The sequence below is a fragment of the Staurois parvus genome, unplaced genomic scaffold (genome assembly GCF_062004578.1).
Source record: "Staurois parvus isolate SC_StPar_1 unplaced genomic scaffold, SC_StPar_1.0 ptg000099l, whole genome shotgun sequence".
Taxonomy (NCBI): Eukaryota; Metazoa; Chordata; class Amphibia; order Anura; family Ranidae; genus Staurois; species Staurois parvus.
Genome location: NW_028317895.1, coordinates 1,586,088 through 1,602,112, shown reverse-complemented (window position 1 = coordinate 1,602,112; position 16,025 = coordinate 1,586,088). Strand labels below are relative to the sequence as shown.

Here is a 16,025-nt window from a genome sequence, read left to right as displayed (position 1 = left end):
GATATCTCTCATTACCTGGTGGGGGAGGGGGTATCTGTCATTCCTCTTGTACCAAATTGTATTGTAACTAATGTCTACCTTCATTTTGTAAAGTGCTGCACAAACTGTTGGCGCTATATACATCATGTATAATAATAATAATAGTAATAATATAATAATACCTGGTGGGGAGAGGGGGGTCATCTGTCATTACCAGTTGGGGGGGAAGTCATCTGTCTTTACAGGAGGAGGGGGTCATCTATGATTAGCTGAAGTGGGGGCTCTTGAAGGAGGAGTCATAGGTCAATACCAGGAGGGGCAGGAGGGCATGTGTCATTACCAGGTAGGGGGGGTTTCTTTTCCCTAATATCCTGCACCTCCATATTACTGCAGCCTGGCCATGGGTGCTGTTTAACCTCCCTGGCGGTATTCCCGAGTGTAGCTCGGGGTAAAGTTTCAGAACCAAAAGCGGTAACCCCGAGCTACACTCGGGCTTACCATGCGGCGTTGCACAGGGATTCCCTACAGCGCTTACCTTGTCCTTCGCTCCCGCAATGCGTCCCCTGCAGCGTCCCCGGCCATCTCCTTCGGCCGATGCCGGCATCTGGCTTCCGTGTTCCGGTCCCTGTGACGTCGGGACGTACGGGCGCCAGAAATATTTTTTTTTAAACGATTATTTCATAGCAAAATATTCCTGTATCAAAGCATTTCACATACATTTTGTCCCTAGTGCTTTGTCCTGTGCCCTGCTTGCTATTTGACTGTTCTTTCTGCCTGGAAACTTAGAAAAGTCCACGGCGTCCAAAAAGCGTCCCTTTAGGTCAAAATCAGTTTTAGACCAGCTAGAGAACAGCGATAGTAAATCAGAACTACTTGCAGAATTGAGTGATAATGATTCATGGGGGAAATTCGTCATCAGACACTGAAAACGATTTTGCGACTTTGCTCAATGATGTGCGAACTTGGCGCTATATTTCAAATTTCAGTGTTTTTGGTTTGATTATATTATTGAATTAAATTTATTATTATTATATTATTATTTTTATGAGTATTTATTAAGTAAGTAATTACTAAGAATTGCAGGCCTGCAATACATAACACCAAATTTCCATGCAAAAAAATGGTACCGCTTTTGGTACAAAATTGCTGATATAATCATACCGCCAGGGAGGTTAATAACGTATAAAAGAAAGGTGTTTAAAAAAAAAAGTGTAATATCTGCAATGACACACTCTCTGATCAGTCCCCCACCCAGCCCAGTACAGTACCCCCCCCACCCCTGCTCAGCCCTACACGTGCACACAAGGTGTGGGCACGCAGGCCACACTGTGAGGTGCTGGATGAAAGTGGTGGGCTTGTATATGGATCCGGAAGGGCCTTTCACATACAAACCTACCACTTTCACCCAACAGCTCAGAGTGTGACCTGCCTACCTCTACTTTGTGTGAATGTGCAGATGGCAGCAGGAGAGAGAGACAGTCACCATACAGCTATCATATCTTGGCGTGGTGGCAGCATCTTGGTGCACGGTGGAAGGTAGTGGTGGCCCCAGGTCAGCATTTGAATGTGGCCCACCAGCTTCAAGCTAAGCCTTGGGCATAAAGCCTCTTGCACACTGGCAGTATGTACCCTGAGTTTATATGCAATTAGAAAACACTTCTAAACTCATATACAGTAAGTGCAGATAATAATTTTTCAAAGGTGCCATTCATACTGGCCATTTACTTGCATTTAAGTGCAGTCAGTATAGCTACATTTAGAGAAAATAGAATTCTGTATATCCGGGATTTGACTAAACACTGTAAAGATAGCTAAATGCATGTAAATGCAACTAAATGCAGCTAAACTTGCTTTAACCCTCAGTTCACATCGGGGGCTGCTGTGTAACCTGCACAAATGCCTGCACCACCGACACAGGAATGCAGGACCTGTGAGGGGGTGCCATTAATTCTAATGGCACACCGCCCGCAATGGAAATTGCAACCATACTGGGAACCTCGGTTCCCATGCGGGCTGCAATTTTTGAAGTAGTGCAGAGACTTCTTCCTTGCATGTCACGAGGCAGGGTCAAGTGGGAAGAATAAAAAAAAAGGAGTAATTGTTGCAGCTTTTTCTATTAGTGGTGTGAGAAGAAAAGGCTGGGTTTGAGCAGCTTTACCTATACAGATGCAACTCAATAGGACATGCTGCATCCAAAGGAAATACAAAGGAATGCAGAGCAATGCAAAGCAGATCAGATGCTGACTCTGAACTCTCATGGGTACTTCTCAGCTAAACTCAAGTGATTTTGCTGACCTGTATTTGATGTGCAGTCCACATGTCAATGCAGGAAAACCATGTCCATGGACCCAAGTCCTAATAATGTTTATATCTGATAGATAGCTATTTCCATTCCTAATAACACTTCTTATAACCTGTCTTTTTTTAGTTGAATTTTTTGACATGCGCCAGTCTTTTTTGTTTGTTTGTTTATAAGAATGTAATGTAATACAACATTTTTGGAGAAAAACAGTACTGTATTTAATAAATGGCTGTAACACGAGAACCTTTTTTCTTTGAGTATTAAAGAAGCCCTATCATTAAAAACCACACTTGACATAAATAAATATAGTGCATGTCAGAGCAACTAAACACATTGTTATTTTGCGTGCAAATGTATAATTTGCTTTTCATAAATAAAGATTTAGAACAATAAAAAAACTAGTCATTAGAACTACACAGAGCCTATTGTTCTTGAATAGGTAAACCCTGACTAGCAATTTGCAGGTAGATAAGAAGATCAATATATTTGTGTCTGTAAGGGGTAATTATTACAGCTGCCATTTGTATGATTACAAACTTTGCATAGAAGTGAGATTTTTAATACATTAACAGGCACTGATAAGATTACATATATTCAAGCAGTATTAAACCCAAAATAAATATTTATTATAATGCAGTTTAGCAATCCTTAGTCCTCATGCACACTTGATGTTTTTACAGTTGCTGTTTTTGGCTTTTGACGTTTTTTTCTACAGCTAGTAAACCCCCCAGCATGTTATCCTATGTGTTCATGCATCATGTAATCAATGTTTTTTGTCTGGGAGGTTTTTTGGCTGGAAAAAAAACCCAGGACTAGTGGGTTTCTACAGGAGTTTTTTTTAGCTGTAAAATGCTCTAATGCTGAAAAATGCGGCAAAACGCTGCAAAACGGCATTTTTGGACTTTTTTTGACCCCCAAAAAGTTTTTTTTTTCTGTAAAAGAAAAAAATGCTAAACTCGGGATAACGCCGCTAAATGAGGCAAAACGCAGCTAAATGCTAATGCAAAAATGCTAAATAAAAGCTGAAAAACTCATGTTTTTAATATTACCAGCGTTATCAAAATGTCAAGTGTGCATGAGGACTTAGATATTATGGTTGGACTTGGTTTAATTTTAAACTTTCTTTCCTTTATTTTCATCTGGTGATCTGGCTAGCAAGTCTGTTATTTTTCAATAGAAAAAGCTGTCCTGCAGATGTAGCAGTTAGAGGGCTAGGACAAACCATTTACCGCTGACAGGGGTGCTTACAATGACCAGCATTTATTTATGTAAAACCTTTATCTTCTTGCCGACCACCAGCCCGTAATGTACTGTGGATGGGCAACCACTGTGGGCAAAGTGACGTACCCATAAGTCGCTGCCTAATTCCAGGTTTATGGCGTGCACATTTATTTATTTATTTATTTCAGGTACTTATATAGTGCTGTCAATTTACACATTCACATCAGTCCCTAACCCTCAAGGGGCGTACAATCTAAGGTCCCTAACTCACATTTATACATACACATACTAGGGACAATTTTGACAGGATCCAATTCACCTACTAGCATGTCTTTGGAGTGTGGGAAGAAACCAGAGTACCCGGAGGAAACCAACGCAGGCACAGGGAGAACATGCAAACTCCAGGCAGGTAGTGCCGTGGTTGGGATTTGAACCAACGACCCGAGCACTGCCAAGTGGAAGTGCTAACCATTTAGCCACTGTGCTCCCCCCTAGCCAGCACCCGCTGTGATTGTACATTGCAAGATGGCGGTCATCTTCAGATGGAAGTTTGCAAAGGTAGCCACTGCATTTCTCCCTTTGAAAAGATTACAGTTAACTTTAATTCACTTTACAATTTCAGGTTCTCTTCCTGCTGTGAATGCCCTCCTCGGTGGTCCTGTTGGTAGTGTGCCTTCTGCTACTGTTCCACAAGTTCCAGAAGTCTCTACTGTCTCCGGTGTTCCAAAGCTTCCATCCTTGTGTATAATCCAAGCATTAAAAGTTCTGTATTATTGCTTGTTATTACTATTTCGATAAAGCAAATATATGATGCATCACAAACATATGCATACATTCATCATGTGGTGCTGCAGCAATTAATTTTCAAAGTCAACCCATCACGAGACATTAAAAAAAATCTGAGCTCTTATGTTAAATATGAGCATTGACAGATTCTTGCATATACAGTACTTTTGGTTATCTTTCTTTCCCTTCAGGGAACCCCCAGATTTTAATGCACAGATCTTGACTTTCAGAGTCAAAGTCAGAAATTAGCCACACCCACCCTGCAATGCATACCTCTCTTTTAGTCAAGGAAGAGCCAGAGATTTGAACTGTGCGGCTGTTTTTGGGGGCTTTTAAGGATCTCACAAAGATAACCAAAGATGCATTGCAGACAGGGCCAGGTTTCTATCACAGATGCCTGTACGCACACAGCCTTTGACACCCAAAGCAACACTTCTTTGACACAAATGCTTTTATTTTTTTTTTTATCATATTACTGTTTCTAACCTAGATTAGAATGTAGTGAAAATGTGGAAATAAGCTTCTGGGTGATGGCCAGACAGGAGGAGGAGGACAGGAGTCTGTAGTACTGACTCTAGTTAGGAGGGGGAGGTAGACATAGAATTAAATTAAACAATGTTGGATATTCCAGTAGCATACGGTAAAAAAAATACCCAGGAATATAAAGGTGCTTGGAATCAAACTGTTGCAAATAAAATAAATTAAAATAAAAAAAAGCTCACAGTTGGAAGTGGAAGAGTAGAAGAATGTAAGTAGGAGATCACATCTGCCAATTCATGGGCTTGATTGTCTGGTAATTCTCTGCAGTGAATGATGACAGGCTAAAATAGAATGTTGACAAGTGAACAGCTGCACACACATATAGGGTTGATTTACTAAAACTGGAGAGTGCAAAATCTGGTGCAGCTCTGCATAGACACCAATCAGCTCCTCAGCTTTATTTTCAAAGCTTAACTGAACAAGCTAAAGTTAGAAGCTGATTGGCTACCATGTACAGTTGCACCAGACTCTGAGTGCACCAGTTTTAGTAAATCTCCCCCAGTGTCCTTCTCTATGGTCTGGAAGGAGCTGGCAGATCTGAATATTTCACAAGCAGTGATCAAATGGGAAGAGCTATGGATGCTGCAGGATCTGGATTGTGTACTTGTCAAAAGTACAGTGGTGGTGGGACATATTCAGCAGACACATCTGCCGATCCCAAAATCAGCCAGTCTGTAGGTAATTTTCAAAGGCACTGCTGGGGAGATTTAATCTGTTAATCTACTGATCAAGGTTCTGGGGTATGCAGTTAAGAAGATGGCAGGTTCAAGTGCATGCAGTACTGATGTATGCAATACACAAGCTGACAGGTACAGGAATGCCATAGGTCAATCTGCTGATCCAAGTGTTAGTTCAGATGTGTGGGATGCAGTGCAAGATCTGACTAGGAAATTGTAGTGCCGAACTGGCAATCCAAGTGCTAGTGTGTGCAGGAGCTGACAGGCTCAGGGGAGTCCAGGGAGGGACTCTGTCAGGCTCTACTGTATGCTGTGCTAAAAAAGCTGACAGGTCATGGGCCAATCTACCAATCCAGGTGTTTGTATGCAAAGAAGAAGTAGACAGGCTCAGATGTGTGCAACAAAGCTTACAAACTAGAAAATTGTACTGCTGATAAGCCTATCTAAATTCTGGTTTGTGTAGGAGAATGCTGATAGGCTCAGGGAAGAATACTGACAGATGTCAGTTTTTTAGAGCTGCAAGCACTGGATCTGTGTCTGTGTGGTGTTGACTGACCAGTTTAGAGGGATTGCTGGCAGACCTGCTACCACTAGCATGGATCAGCCTGTATTGTTGTAAAGGAGCTGATATGCTCAGCAAAGGTTTTAGCAAACACTGGAGAACAAAACTGATGCAAATCTCCTAGGGTTTAGCGGCATGCAGACTCAGTTTTGGCATGTAACTGAATGCTGGGAAAGCATATGGACAAATCCAGACAATGCATTTCAGTGGTCTTGCCTTTGTCAATCATGGAAAAATGCTTTGGAGGCATAGTATATATGCACAAGTGGACTCAAATTTCCACCAATAATAAATGTCATAACCAAAAAGATGATCATTAGAAGAGTTAAAACACAACATTTCATTATATCCAATAAAAGGAAGTCAATTTAACACAAAGGGAATAGAAACTTTACAATTCGACACAAAAAGAGAATGGCTGTTTCACTGGGGCAACATATAACAAGAAGAATAAAAAATAGATTAAAAAAAACATTAAATTACAATGTATATAAGGGCTAAATAGAAGTACTAGAAGAGATACTAACAACTGTGGCCTAGAGAGAATTTAAAAAGAATTAAAAGGAAACCAACATCCTATGGAGCTCATAAAAAGACAAATATATGGAAAAGATAAAAAAAATAATGAAATATATAAAATAATAATAATAATTATAATAATACAGAGATATCCAAGTGAGGATATGTAAACAGTCTGGCAACTAGCTCAGGAAACAAAAAATAGTACTGACATCTAATTCCTTGTTGAGCCTATTTGAATCCGTTAGGTAGATTTACTAAAACTGGTGCACTCAAAATCTGGTAGAGCTGTGCATGGTAGCCAATCAGCTTCTAACTTCAGTTGCACCAGATTTTGCACTCTTCAGTAAATAACCCCAATTGTATGTAAAATGTATATCCAATATGTATCCTGATTACACTAATTTCTAAATCTCTCTGCTTGGGGTATGGTGTCAGGAATATACTCAATTGCAAAAAGTGACTTACATTCCTCCACTATTCCACTTCCAATTGTGAGTCTTTCTTTCTTTATTTAATTTTATCAGTTTAATTCCAAGCAACAGGTGTTTGCCTTTATATTTCTGTGATGACCGTATTTCTAAAGATGACAAGTTTGTAGCTGTATTAGCAGGGGCGGACTGACAACTTATGGGGCCCCCGGGCAATAGGCGATCATGGGGCCCCTGTGTCCTTGCCCAAACTCAAAAAAACGTATGAAAAAGGTACCTGGGGCATCTCTTGGGGCCCCCTACTGACCCCGGGCCCTCGGGCAGTGCCCGAGCTTCCAAATGGTCAGTCCGCCCCTGTGTATTAGTTGCATTACCTGCATTAGTACATACTTTTTTATGTGTACTAACGTCCAAATTTTACCCCAAAAGCTTGCCGTGAAAATTTGAATGTTAGTGCAAATTAAAATAGTATCATGGACAGAATGCAATTGTTTTTAATACAGATGACACAGAAAGAATTGTATAGTAAATGTTTTAAAAAAAACTCCATCTTATATATGAGCCACCTATGAGCTGTAAAGAAAAAAATGACCAAAGGTAAGGCAGATGTAGCATTTGTGATCCTGTTCTTGGAGACAACTCACCAGCACCACCTTCAAAATGCTCTGTTTCCTTCCAGAAATGATGCTGCTGGATGTCTCTCACCAATAAGGGAGCAATACTTTGCTCATCCAGCCAGCAATAATGCAATCAATGCAAAAGGATCACGAGTGTGTGTCTTAGGATGGCCATACGTTATACAATTTTCTTGAGAATTTTGCTTTAGATTTACCAAAAAACCTATAATATGAGGTCAAACCTAAACAACACTTTCAATTGTATCCATTTAGGAAGGCCCTTGCACTACATAGTTGAAGGTAAATCTAAAGGAAATTGGGCAGAAATTGGACAGAAAATTGTATAGAGCATGGCCAGCTTAAGGCTACGTTCACACCTATGCAGATTGCGTTTGAGCTGTTTCTGCATTGTGTTTTGCGTCACATTTTGTGTTTTTGCCATTTTTTATGCGCTTTGTGGGTTTGTTTTGTTCTTTTTTTACATTTTTTTTGCTAGGCAGCTTGAAAATGCAAAACGCATCAAAAATGTGGCAAAAACGCACTACATGCTTTTCTGCAGCATTTTCATTGAAGTCTATAGAACCAAAAACGCAACCTTTTGCGTTCAAAAAAGTCTCCGACAAAAAACGCACTGGGTGAAAACACCAAGATGTGAACATGTCCCATAGAAAATCATTGACCTCTGATCCCATACTATAATAATTTTCTTTTAACATGAGCAGGAGTAAAATATATGCAGTATATAAATTCATCTCTAGTGTTAGAATGCAGTTTTGAAAGTAAAGTTGAAAACATTCTTGTCTTTTTTTTTTCTTTTACAGAGTTCGGGTGAATTGCTACTAAGAATGGGCATGCTGATTTGCCAGTATGACAAAGGATTGGTAACTACAATAAGGATTAGTACAACATCATTTTCACATACTTGCTTCATGATTGGTTAAAATGGATTTTAATCTGTAAACAAAAAATATAATATAATGCAGCTTACTAATCATTAGATGTGGTGGCTGCATCCATTTTTTTTTAGGCTTTTTCTCGCTTTGTTTTACATTGTGATCTGGCCAGTAACAAACTTCCTGTGTTAGGGCCAGTTCACACTAGAATGCAGTGCCCGCTTTCCCTGCGCATCTCCCAAAGCATGTTCAAATGTACTTACTGCATCTGCAGTGTGCTGCAGGTGTTAATGTTAACCTAAGAACACCCCAAATGCAGGCCACAAATGCAGTATGTTTGCCTGTACCGTATCGCATGCTACAGTAGTACCATGCAGTGCGGTTCCTGTGTGTTTTATAAAATAGCGCATTCACTACTTTTGGTGTGTTCCGGTGCAATTTCATCTTGGATCCCATGTGAGTTGCACGGGAACAAACAGCGTATTCCTGGTGTGCACTGGCCCTTAAAGTGCCCCTACCAGGGGCGAACTGACAACTCATGGGGTCCCCGGGCAATAGGGGATCATGGGGCCCCTGTGTCCTTGCCCAAACTCAAAAAAGCCTATGAAAAAGGTACCAGGGGCATCTCATGGGGCCCCCTACTGACCCCGGGCCCTCGGGCAGTGCCCAAGTTTCCAAATGGTCAGTCCGCTCCTGGCCCTTACTCTGGATGAAGGAGCACTTCTGGTAAGCAGGGTTGTCATTCTGGGAGGAGGGTTGTGTCAGATGTCAAGATTTTAATACATTAACAAATTGAAGCCAAACTCCAGCCAACACTTTATAAGCAGTTACAGCAAACAGTTTTGTTCTTTTTCATATAAAGGTTTAAAAAAAATAAATAAAAGCTGATCATAGTATGTACCCCTGTCAATAGTAAGTGATTTTTCTCAACCTTCTAATTGCTACATCGGCAGGACAGTGTGTTTTGTTGAAAAACAACAGACTTACTTGTAGGATCACCAGGTGACAATACAAGAAAAACAGTCTAGAAGGAAAATTAATGCAGCCCCCACATCTAAGAATAAGTAAGCTTCAAACATAATACATGTTTGCTTTGAGGTTTAATACCGATTTAATTTCATTTTTTGTTCAACTGTAATTATTCTAGACTTCTTTGACAACCAGTAAGCAGTCCTTCAGATCCTCTACATTACTATGTTTCTTTTTCTTGTGTAACATTTTAAGGGTCGGTCTACTTAATAGTGATGCTGTAGTTATGGGTAGAGTTTTGTGGGATGAGCATGTGTCTGTCTTGCTCAAATCCTGTTCCTGAACACCTAGGAGTTTTGAATGTTCCCACCCACCTTTGCATGTTCCAGCTCATTCTGTTGTATTCTCCATAAAAAAATAAGATATTTTAACAGGTGGAGTGGGAACCCCCTGATACAAGCTACTGTAGGTGTGTAGAAGCAGGGATTGAAGCTCAGTTGTCCAGTTAACACAGCCTCCAATATATATAAGAAATCATAAAGTAAATCAAAGTGTATTAAAGGCCAAGTCTTTTACTGGTTTCTATGTCCCTGCTTCACTCTCTCTAGTTTTCCTGGCGACCATTGTCATTTGGACAAAAAGTAAGAAAAATATAAAATTTTGAGTTGTCACCAGAACAGGAATAGTGGAAAACAAAACTTCTAATAGGGACAACTAAGAAAAGTTTTACCTTTAGTTTAGAGAGATTTCTTCTCACGTTCTGTTGTGAGTTCAAGGCATCGTGTCAAGGGAAATTTCACTAATAGGACACAGATGGAAAAAAAACCCTAACAGAGATTATAACCATTCCATATTCCTTCCAAAATTAAAAAAGTTTAGCTTTAGATGTACTTTAACTCCCCACCATTCACCAATTTTGAGTGGATTTACATTTAAATAATACACTTTTCTAAATAAAAAGTGCTTTATTGAATCTATCAATGTATATATTTTAAGCATGTTTCCATTCTGAGTTCCTGTCCAATCTTTTTAACCCGTATGTATCAATGTACATTGTTTTGAAAATAAAATCTGTTCACTCAAATCTAATGATGTGTTCACATTTTTTACTTATGTTTGTCTAGATATTTTTCTTTCACTCCCAATCTGTCACCACAGTCTAATAGTACAGTATTTTTAGTTGTAACAGTATGGAACTTTTGTTATATGTTGATTTGAGCAAAGTTTTCAAATTTACTTTTAAAAATATAACATAATAGTAAATATTAATGAAATGTTTGATTTTTATTAGGGAACAAAACTTAATGACGACAATTTGGAAGCTTTTCTTAAAGCTACGAAAGAGACTATGGTATGTTTTACTTTTTTCTGTTTAATCTTTGTTCTTGAGTATTTGTGTCTGTGTGTGTGATATACACTGGGGGATATTTACTAAAACTGGTGCACTCAGAATCTGGTTCAGCTGTGCATGGTAGCCAATCAGCTTCTAACTTTTCAGTTTATTGTCCTTCATACTTAAGGGGGGGCCAGATTGTGATCAGTGGGAGTATAAAGTGGCCTGGTGTAAGTAGGAGCAAACAAGGCGTCATCGTTGGTATCGGTGGGATGAATCATGCCCCATTGTTGGTCTCAGTGGGAGGAATAGTGCCCCATTGTTGGTCTCAGTGGAAGGAATAGTGCCCCATCATTGGTCTCAGTGGAAGGAATAGTGTCCCATCATTGGTCTCAGTGGGAGGAATAGTGACCCATCATTGTTCTTAGTGGGAAGAATTGTGTCCCATCATTGGTGTCATTGGGAGGAATTGTGCTTCTTTCCTGGGATCAGTGGGAGAAATTATGCCCCTTTGTTGGCATCAGCGGATGGACTAGTACACCAAGGGCCAGATAGAAGAAAGCAAAGGGCCGCAGTTTGGAGACCACTGTGCTAATCTGAAAGCCACATGATGTTTGGAGGTCTGTAGCTATTGACTCTGCAGACAGTTGACGACTTCTGTGCACTGTGTGCTTCAGCATGTGCTGACCCTGCATTGTCATTTTACGTGGTCTACCACTTCTTGGCTGAGTTGCTGTTGATCCCAGTTGCTTCCACTTTGTTATAATACCACTAACAGTTGACCGTGGAATATTTAGTAGTAAGGAGATTTCACGGATGGTCTTGCACAGGTGGCAACCTATCACGGTACAACGCTTGAATTCATTGAGCTTCTGAGAGCGACCCATTCTTTCACAAATGTTTGTAGAAGCAGTCTGCATGCCTAGGTGCTTGATTTTATACACCTGTGGTCATGGAGGTGATTGAAACACCTGAATCCAATGATTTGGAGGGATGTCCCAATACTTTTGGCAGTCTAGTGTGTGTATATATATATATATATATATATATATACAGTATACATTGTATTTAGATAGATTTCTTTTATTTTATTTTGTTTGTTCAAACAAATTTATTTGTCACAACGCTCCTTCAGCGTCACCTACAATGCTACCACCTCCCCCTCACTCCCCCTCTCTGTTGGGGTCCCCCAAGGCTCTGTCCTTGGGCCCCTTCTCTTCTCCATCTACACCTCCTCCCTTGGCCAACTCATACACTCCCATGGCTTCAACTACCACCTCTATGCCGACGACACACAAATCTATCTCTCGACCCCTCACCTCACCCCCTTAGTCTCCACCCGAATCACAAACCTACTGACCGACATATCAGACTGGATGTTGCTCCACTTCCTCAAACTGAACCTCTCCAAAACCAAGCTCCTAGTCTTTCCCCCAGCCAGACACCATCCCCCATTGACTTCTCCATCATGTCCAACAATGCTACTATCAGGCCCGCCCCGCAGGCCAGAGTACTTGGTGTCATTCTGGACTCCAACCTATCCTTCCAGCCCCAAGTCCAATCTTTAACAAACTCATGCAGACTCCACCTCCGCAACATCACCAAAATCCGCACGTTCCTAACCCTACAAACCACTAAACAGCTCATCCACTCCCTCATCATATCACGCCTCGATTACTGCAACTCCCTCCTCACTGGCCTGCCTCGCCACAGGCTATCCCCGCTTCAGTTGATCCTGAAAACGGCAGCCAAACTCATTCACCTTACCAACGGCTCCGTATCCGCCACCCCCCTCTGCCAATCCCTAAACTGGATTCCGATTGCACAACAGATCAAATTCAAAATCTTAACACTGATGTATAAGGCTGTCCACCATATTGCCCCAAGTTACATCACCGACCTGGTATCCAGGTACCACCCAACACGCGCACTCCGCTCCTCGCAAGACCTCCTTCTCTCTAGTTCCCTGGTCTCCTCCTCCCATGCCCGCCTTCAGGATTTCTCCAGGGTGTCTCCCATCCTCTGGAACTCCCTACCCCAACCCATCAGACTATCACCTACTCTCCTCTCCTTTAGGCGCACCCTAAAAACCCACCTCTTCAGGGAAGCCTACCCCACCCCCTGCTAATTTCAGACCTCCTCCACTCTTCCTACCACTCCATCCCCCATAGCTTTCTCCTCCTGTACCACTATCCCATCCCTCCTAGATTGTAAGCTCGAAAGAGCAGGGCCCTCGAACCCCTCGTGTATCACATTGTATTGTTGTTATACTGTCGCATGTATTGTCTCCCATTGTAATGTACAGCGCTGATCGAACTGTTGGCGCTATATAAATACTGTATAATAATAATACTAATAATAATATTTTTGACCAGATGAAGTTTCAGTGTGTTTCGTAAATATGCTCAGTCTGCACTATTCTTTTACAGTCCAATACTTTGTGTGCCGTTGATGATGTTCTGCAAACAACTGATATGCTGGTAAATATATATTATCTGCATTTACTAGTGTATTCCTAAATCTATGTGTGTGTATGTATTTGTCACGGTTACTGTTTTGAACATTTTACCTTTCCCTTGATACTTAGCCCTTAGATCATTGTTATAATAAAAGTGGCCATAGATGGATCGAAACTCGGCTTAGCAGGAACTGGCTGTATTTCGAACCATGTCTGACCACTGCGGTCTACAGATTGACTTCTGTCAATTAAAAGCCACTCATACACCACTGTCAGATAAAAGCCACTTTTGCAGCAGGTAAAGCGCTAATCTATGTATTCTGACTGTCAAAATACAATAGCACAGCAGGGAGGATTCCCCTATCCACCTTGAATGTGTGGATTGGGTAATCAGTGCCGTTTTTTTCATTCTGAACCATCTATGGCCAGCTTAAAGTATATGTAAACCCTCACCTTTTTTATAAGTGATCACATACCATCTGTCCTCAGCTGCGCAAAAGCTGGGGGAGGAGAAGCAGCAGCACTCTGATCTTCCGAGTGAATGGCTGTGTGGGGATGGGTGTGTCAGGACAAGTCTGATCATTGGAGGAATGCAGACTGAGTTCCCAGCATAGCTAGAGAAATCGCCATGCTGTGCTCTCATGCCTAGTGTGGTCAGTTTTTATTAGGAAAGCAGAGGGACTGACCAGGGATTTCACACAAAGTAAACAATATAAAGAGAACAGGATTCTTTTTCAAATAAGTACAGCGGCACGTAGCAGGAATATGACATTTTGGGTTTACATACTCTTTAGGTGTAAATACATTCAGTAGGAAAATAAAGCAACATTCTAAAAGTATATTATTTAATTTTTCACATTGGTATTTTATTTAATTAGAATATGAATTGTTTAATTTTAAATCAATTTCAATATCCTATGCATATTTTATCTAATCCATATTTGAGTTATCTTCATCTATTTTGAAATCATATGCTGAAAACTTGGTTAGGTCTTACATACCTTTAGTGGGGAAGACCATCATGTGTCTTTGTAATAGCTGTGTCAGCGTCACATGCTGGGAATGTTGGTGTCCTATGCCTGCAATGGAGGTCCTGGGAGAGATAAGAAGTCCGCAGGTGAACTTGTCACTAGCCACATAAAACTGAATTATCATTGTTGGCCTTTACAGTTACTTGCATTATACAGTATAGTTGACAATTATACAACTGGGTTTGTTGCCTTCCTCTGGATCAACTGTGGGTGTAGGATTATAACTTTTTTTTTTTTTGTTGAACTAGATGGACTCTTTTTTCAGCCAGACTAACTATATAACTATGTAACAGCCTTGGTATCTCACACTGTCGTAGTGTATTAGTAGTGCTCTTATCAACTTCAATACTGATAATCCAAAAAGTCACTGGAGTTGCTTTACTAAAGACAATTCACTTTGCAAGGGAATTGTTCCCAGAGCTCAGTACATATGGTGAAATTTTACTTTGCAAGGGGTGATTGTAGCCGTATTAGTGCATTTGCGACAGAAATAATTGAGTACTGTCCATGATACTTTTTTTATTTGCACTAACATACAATTTTGAGGACAAGCTTTCGGGGTATGTCCCCTTCTTCGAAGTCTGGTACTGCTTGGACTTTGAAGAAGGGGACATACCCCGAAAGCTTGTCCTCAAAATTGTATGTTAGTGCAAATAAAAAAAGTATCACGGACAGTACTCAATTGTTACTTTGCAAGGAAAACCCATGCACATCCAAAGGAAAAAACAAAAACAGTATTTCGCTTGCACATGATTGGATGACAGAAGTCAGCAGAACTTTGCAGCATTCACTAAGCTCTTGGGAAAATTTCCTTGCAAAGTGCAACTTCCTTTGCAATAACAGTCTGTTTAGTAAATTAACCCCACTGACTTGGGATGTCCTAGGACAACTATAGCAGCTGAGTTTTGGAAACTGAACAGGTATCTGTTGATTTTCTTTGTGGTGTCATTATAAGGAACAAGGTGATCTCAAGAAGCATGCTAATTATACTTAACACACTAACTACATACCTCCCACATATGAATTTTAAATAGAACAAAACAAAGGCCCTATCACATATACGCCCCCACATCTACGCACACATTTTGTTTAACTTGTGCCTCCTGGCTTTTATCATCTAAAGAATGCATTAATATTGCAATGAATAGCTTCAGAACTAGTAAGCCTTGCATCACTGACTTGGGATAGGTTTGCTTGAGGTGACTGTAGCCGTAATAGTGCACTTGCATCAAAAACAATTGTGTTGTCCAGGATACTTTTTTTTATTTGCGTTAACATCCAAATTTTCAGGACAGGCTTTCAGAGCATACCCCCTTCTTCAAGGTCCAAGCAGTACTAATACACAAAGTTTTAGCAGTATGGTAAACCGGAGCTCCAGTCAAATCTGAAAAAAACAATAAAAGTCAAAGGCTACAAAAACTGTAGTTGCTGACTTTTAAAAAACAGCCACATACCTGTCCCGGGATCCAGCAGTGTCCTCACAACCGCTGGTTTCACCGGCCGTCCTCTCCCACCGAGTCTAGCATCTTAACCACTTGCCTACTGAGCACTTTTACCCCCTTGGTGCCCAGGCCAATTTTCAGCTTTCAGTGCTGTCACACTTTGAATGACAATTGCGCAGTCATGCAACATTGTACCCATATGAACTTTTTATAATTTTTTTCGCACACATAGAGCTTTCTTTTGGTGGTATTTATCCCCTTCACG

General features: G+C 40.7%; 1 protein-coding gene across 2 annotated transcripts in view; it reads left to right on the top strand.

Moving 5' to 3' along the window:
* The window catches only part of LOC149467809 (uncharacterized), an 81,543-nt gene that overhangs the window by 2,306 nt on the left and 63,212 nt on the right, over positions 1-16,025 (top strand). For both annotated transcript variants that reach the window (XM_089671163.1, XM_089671162.1), the window contains exons 2-5: positions 4,125-4,264; positions 8,456-8,515; positions 10,788-10,847; positions 13,259-13,309. In XM_089671163.1, coding sequence (XP_089527289.1) covers positions 4,125-4,264; positions 8,456-8,515; positions 10,788-10,847; positions 13,259-13,309 — 311 coding nt within the window. The remainder of the gene's footprint in view (positions 1-4,124; positions 4,265-8,455; positions 8,516-10,787; positions 10,848-13,258; positions 13,310-16,025) is intronic.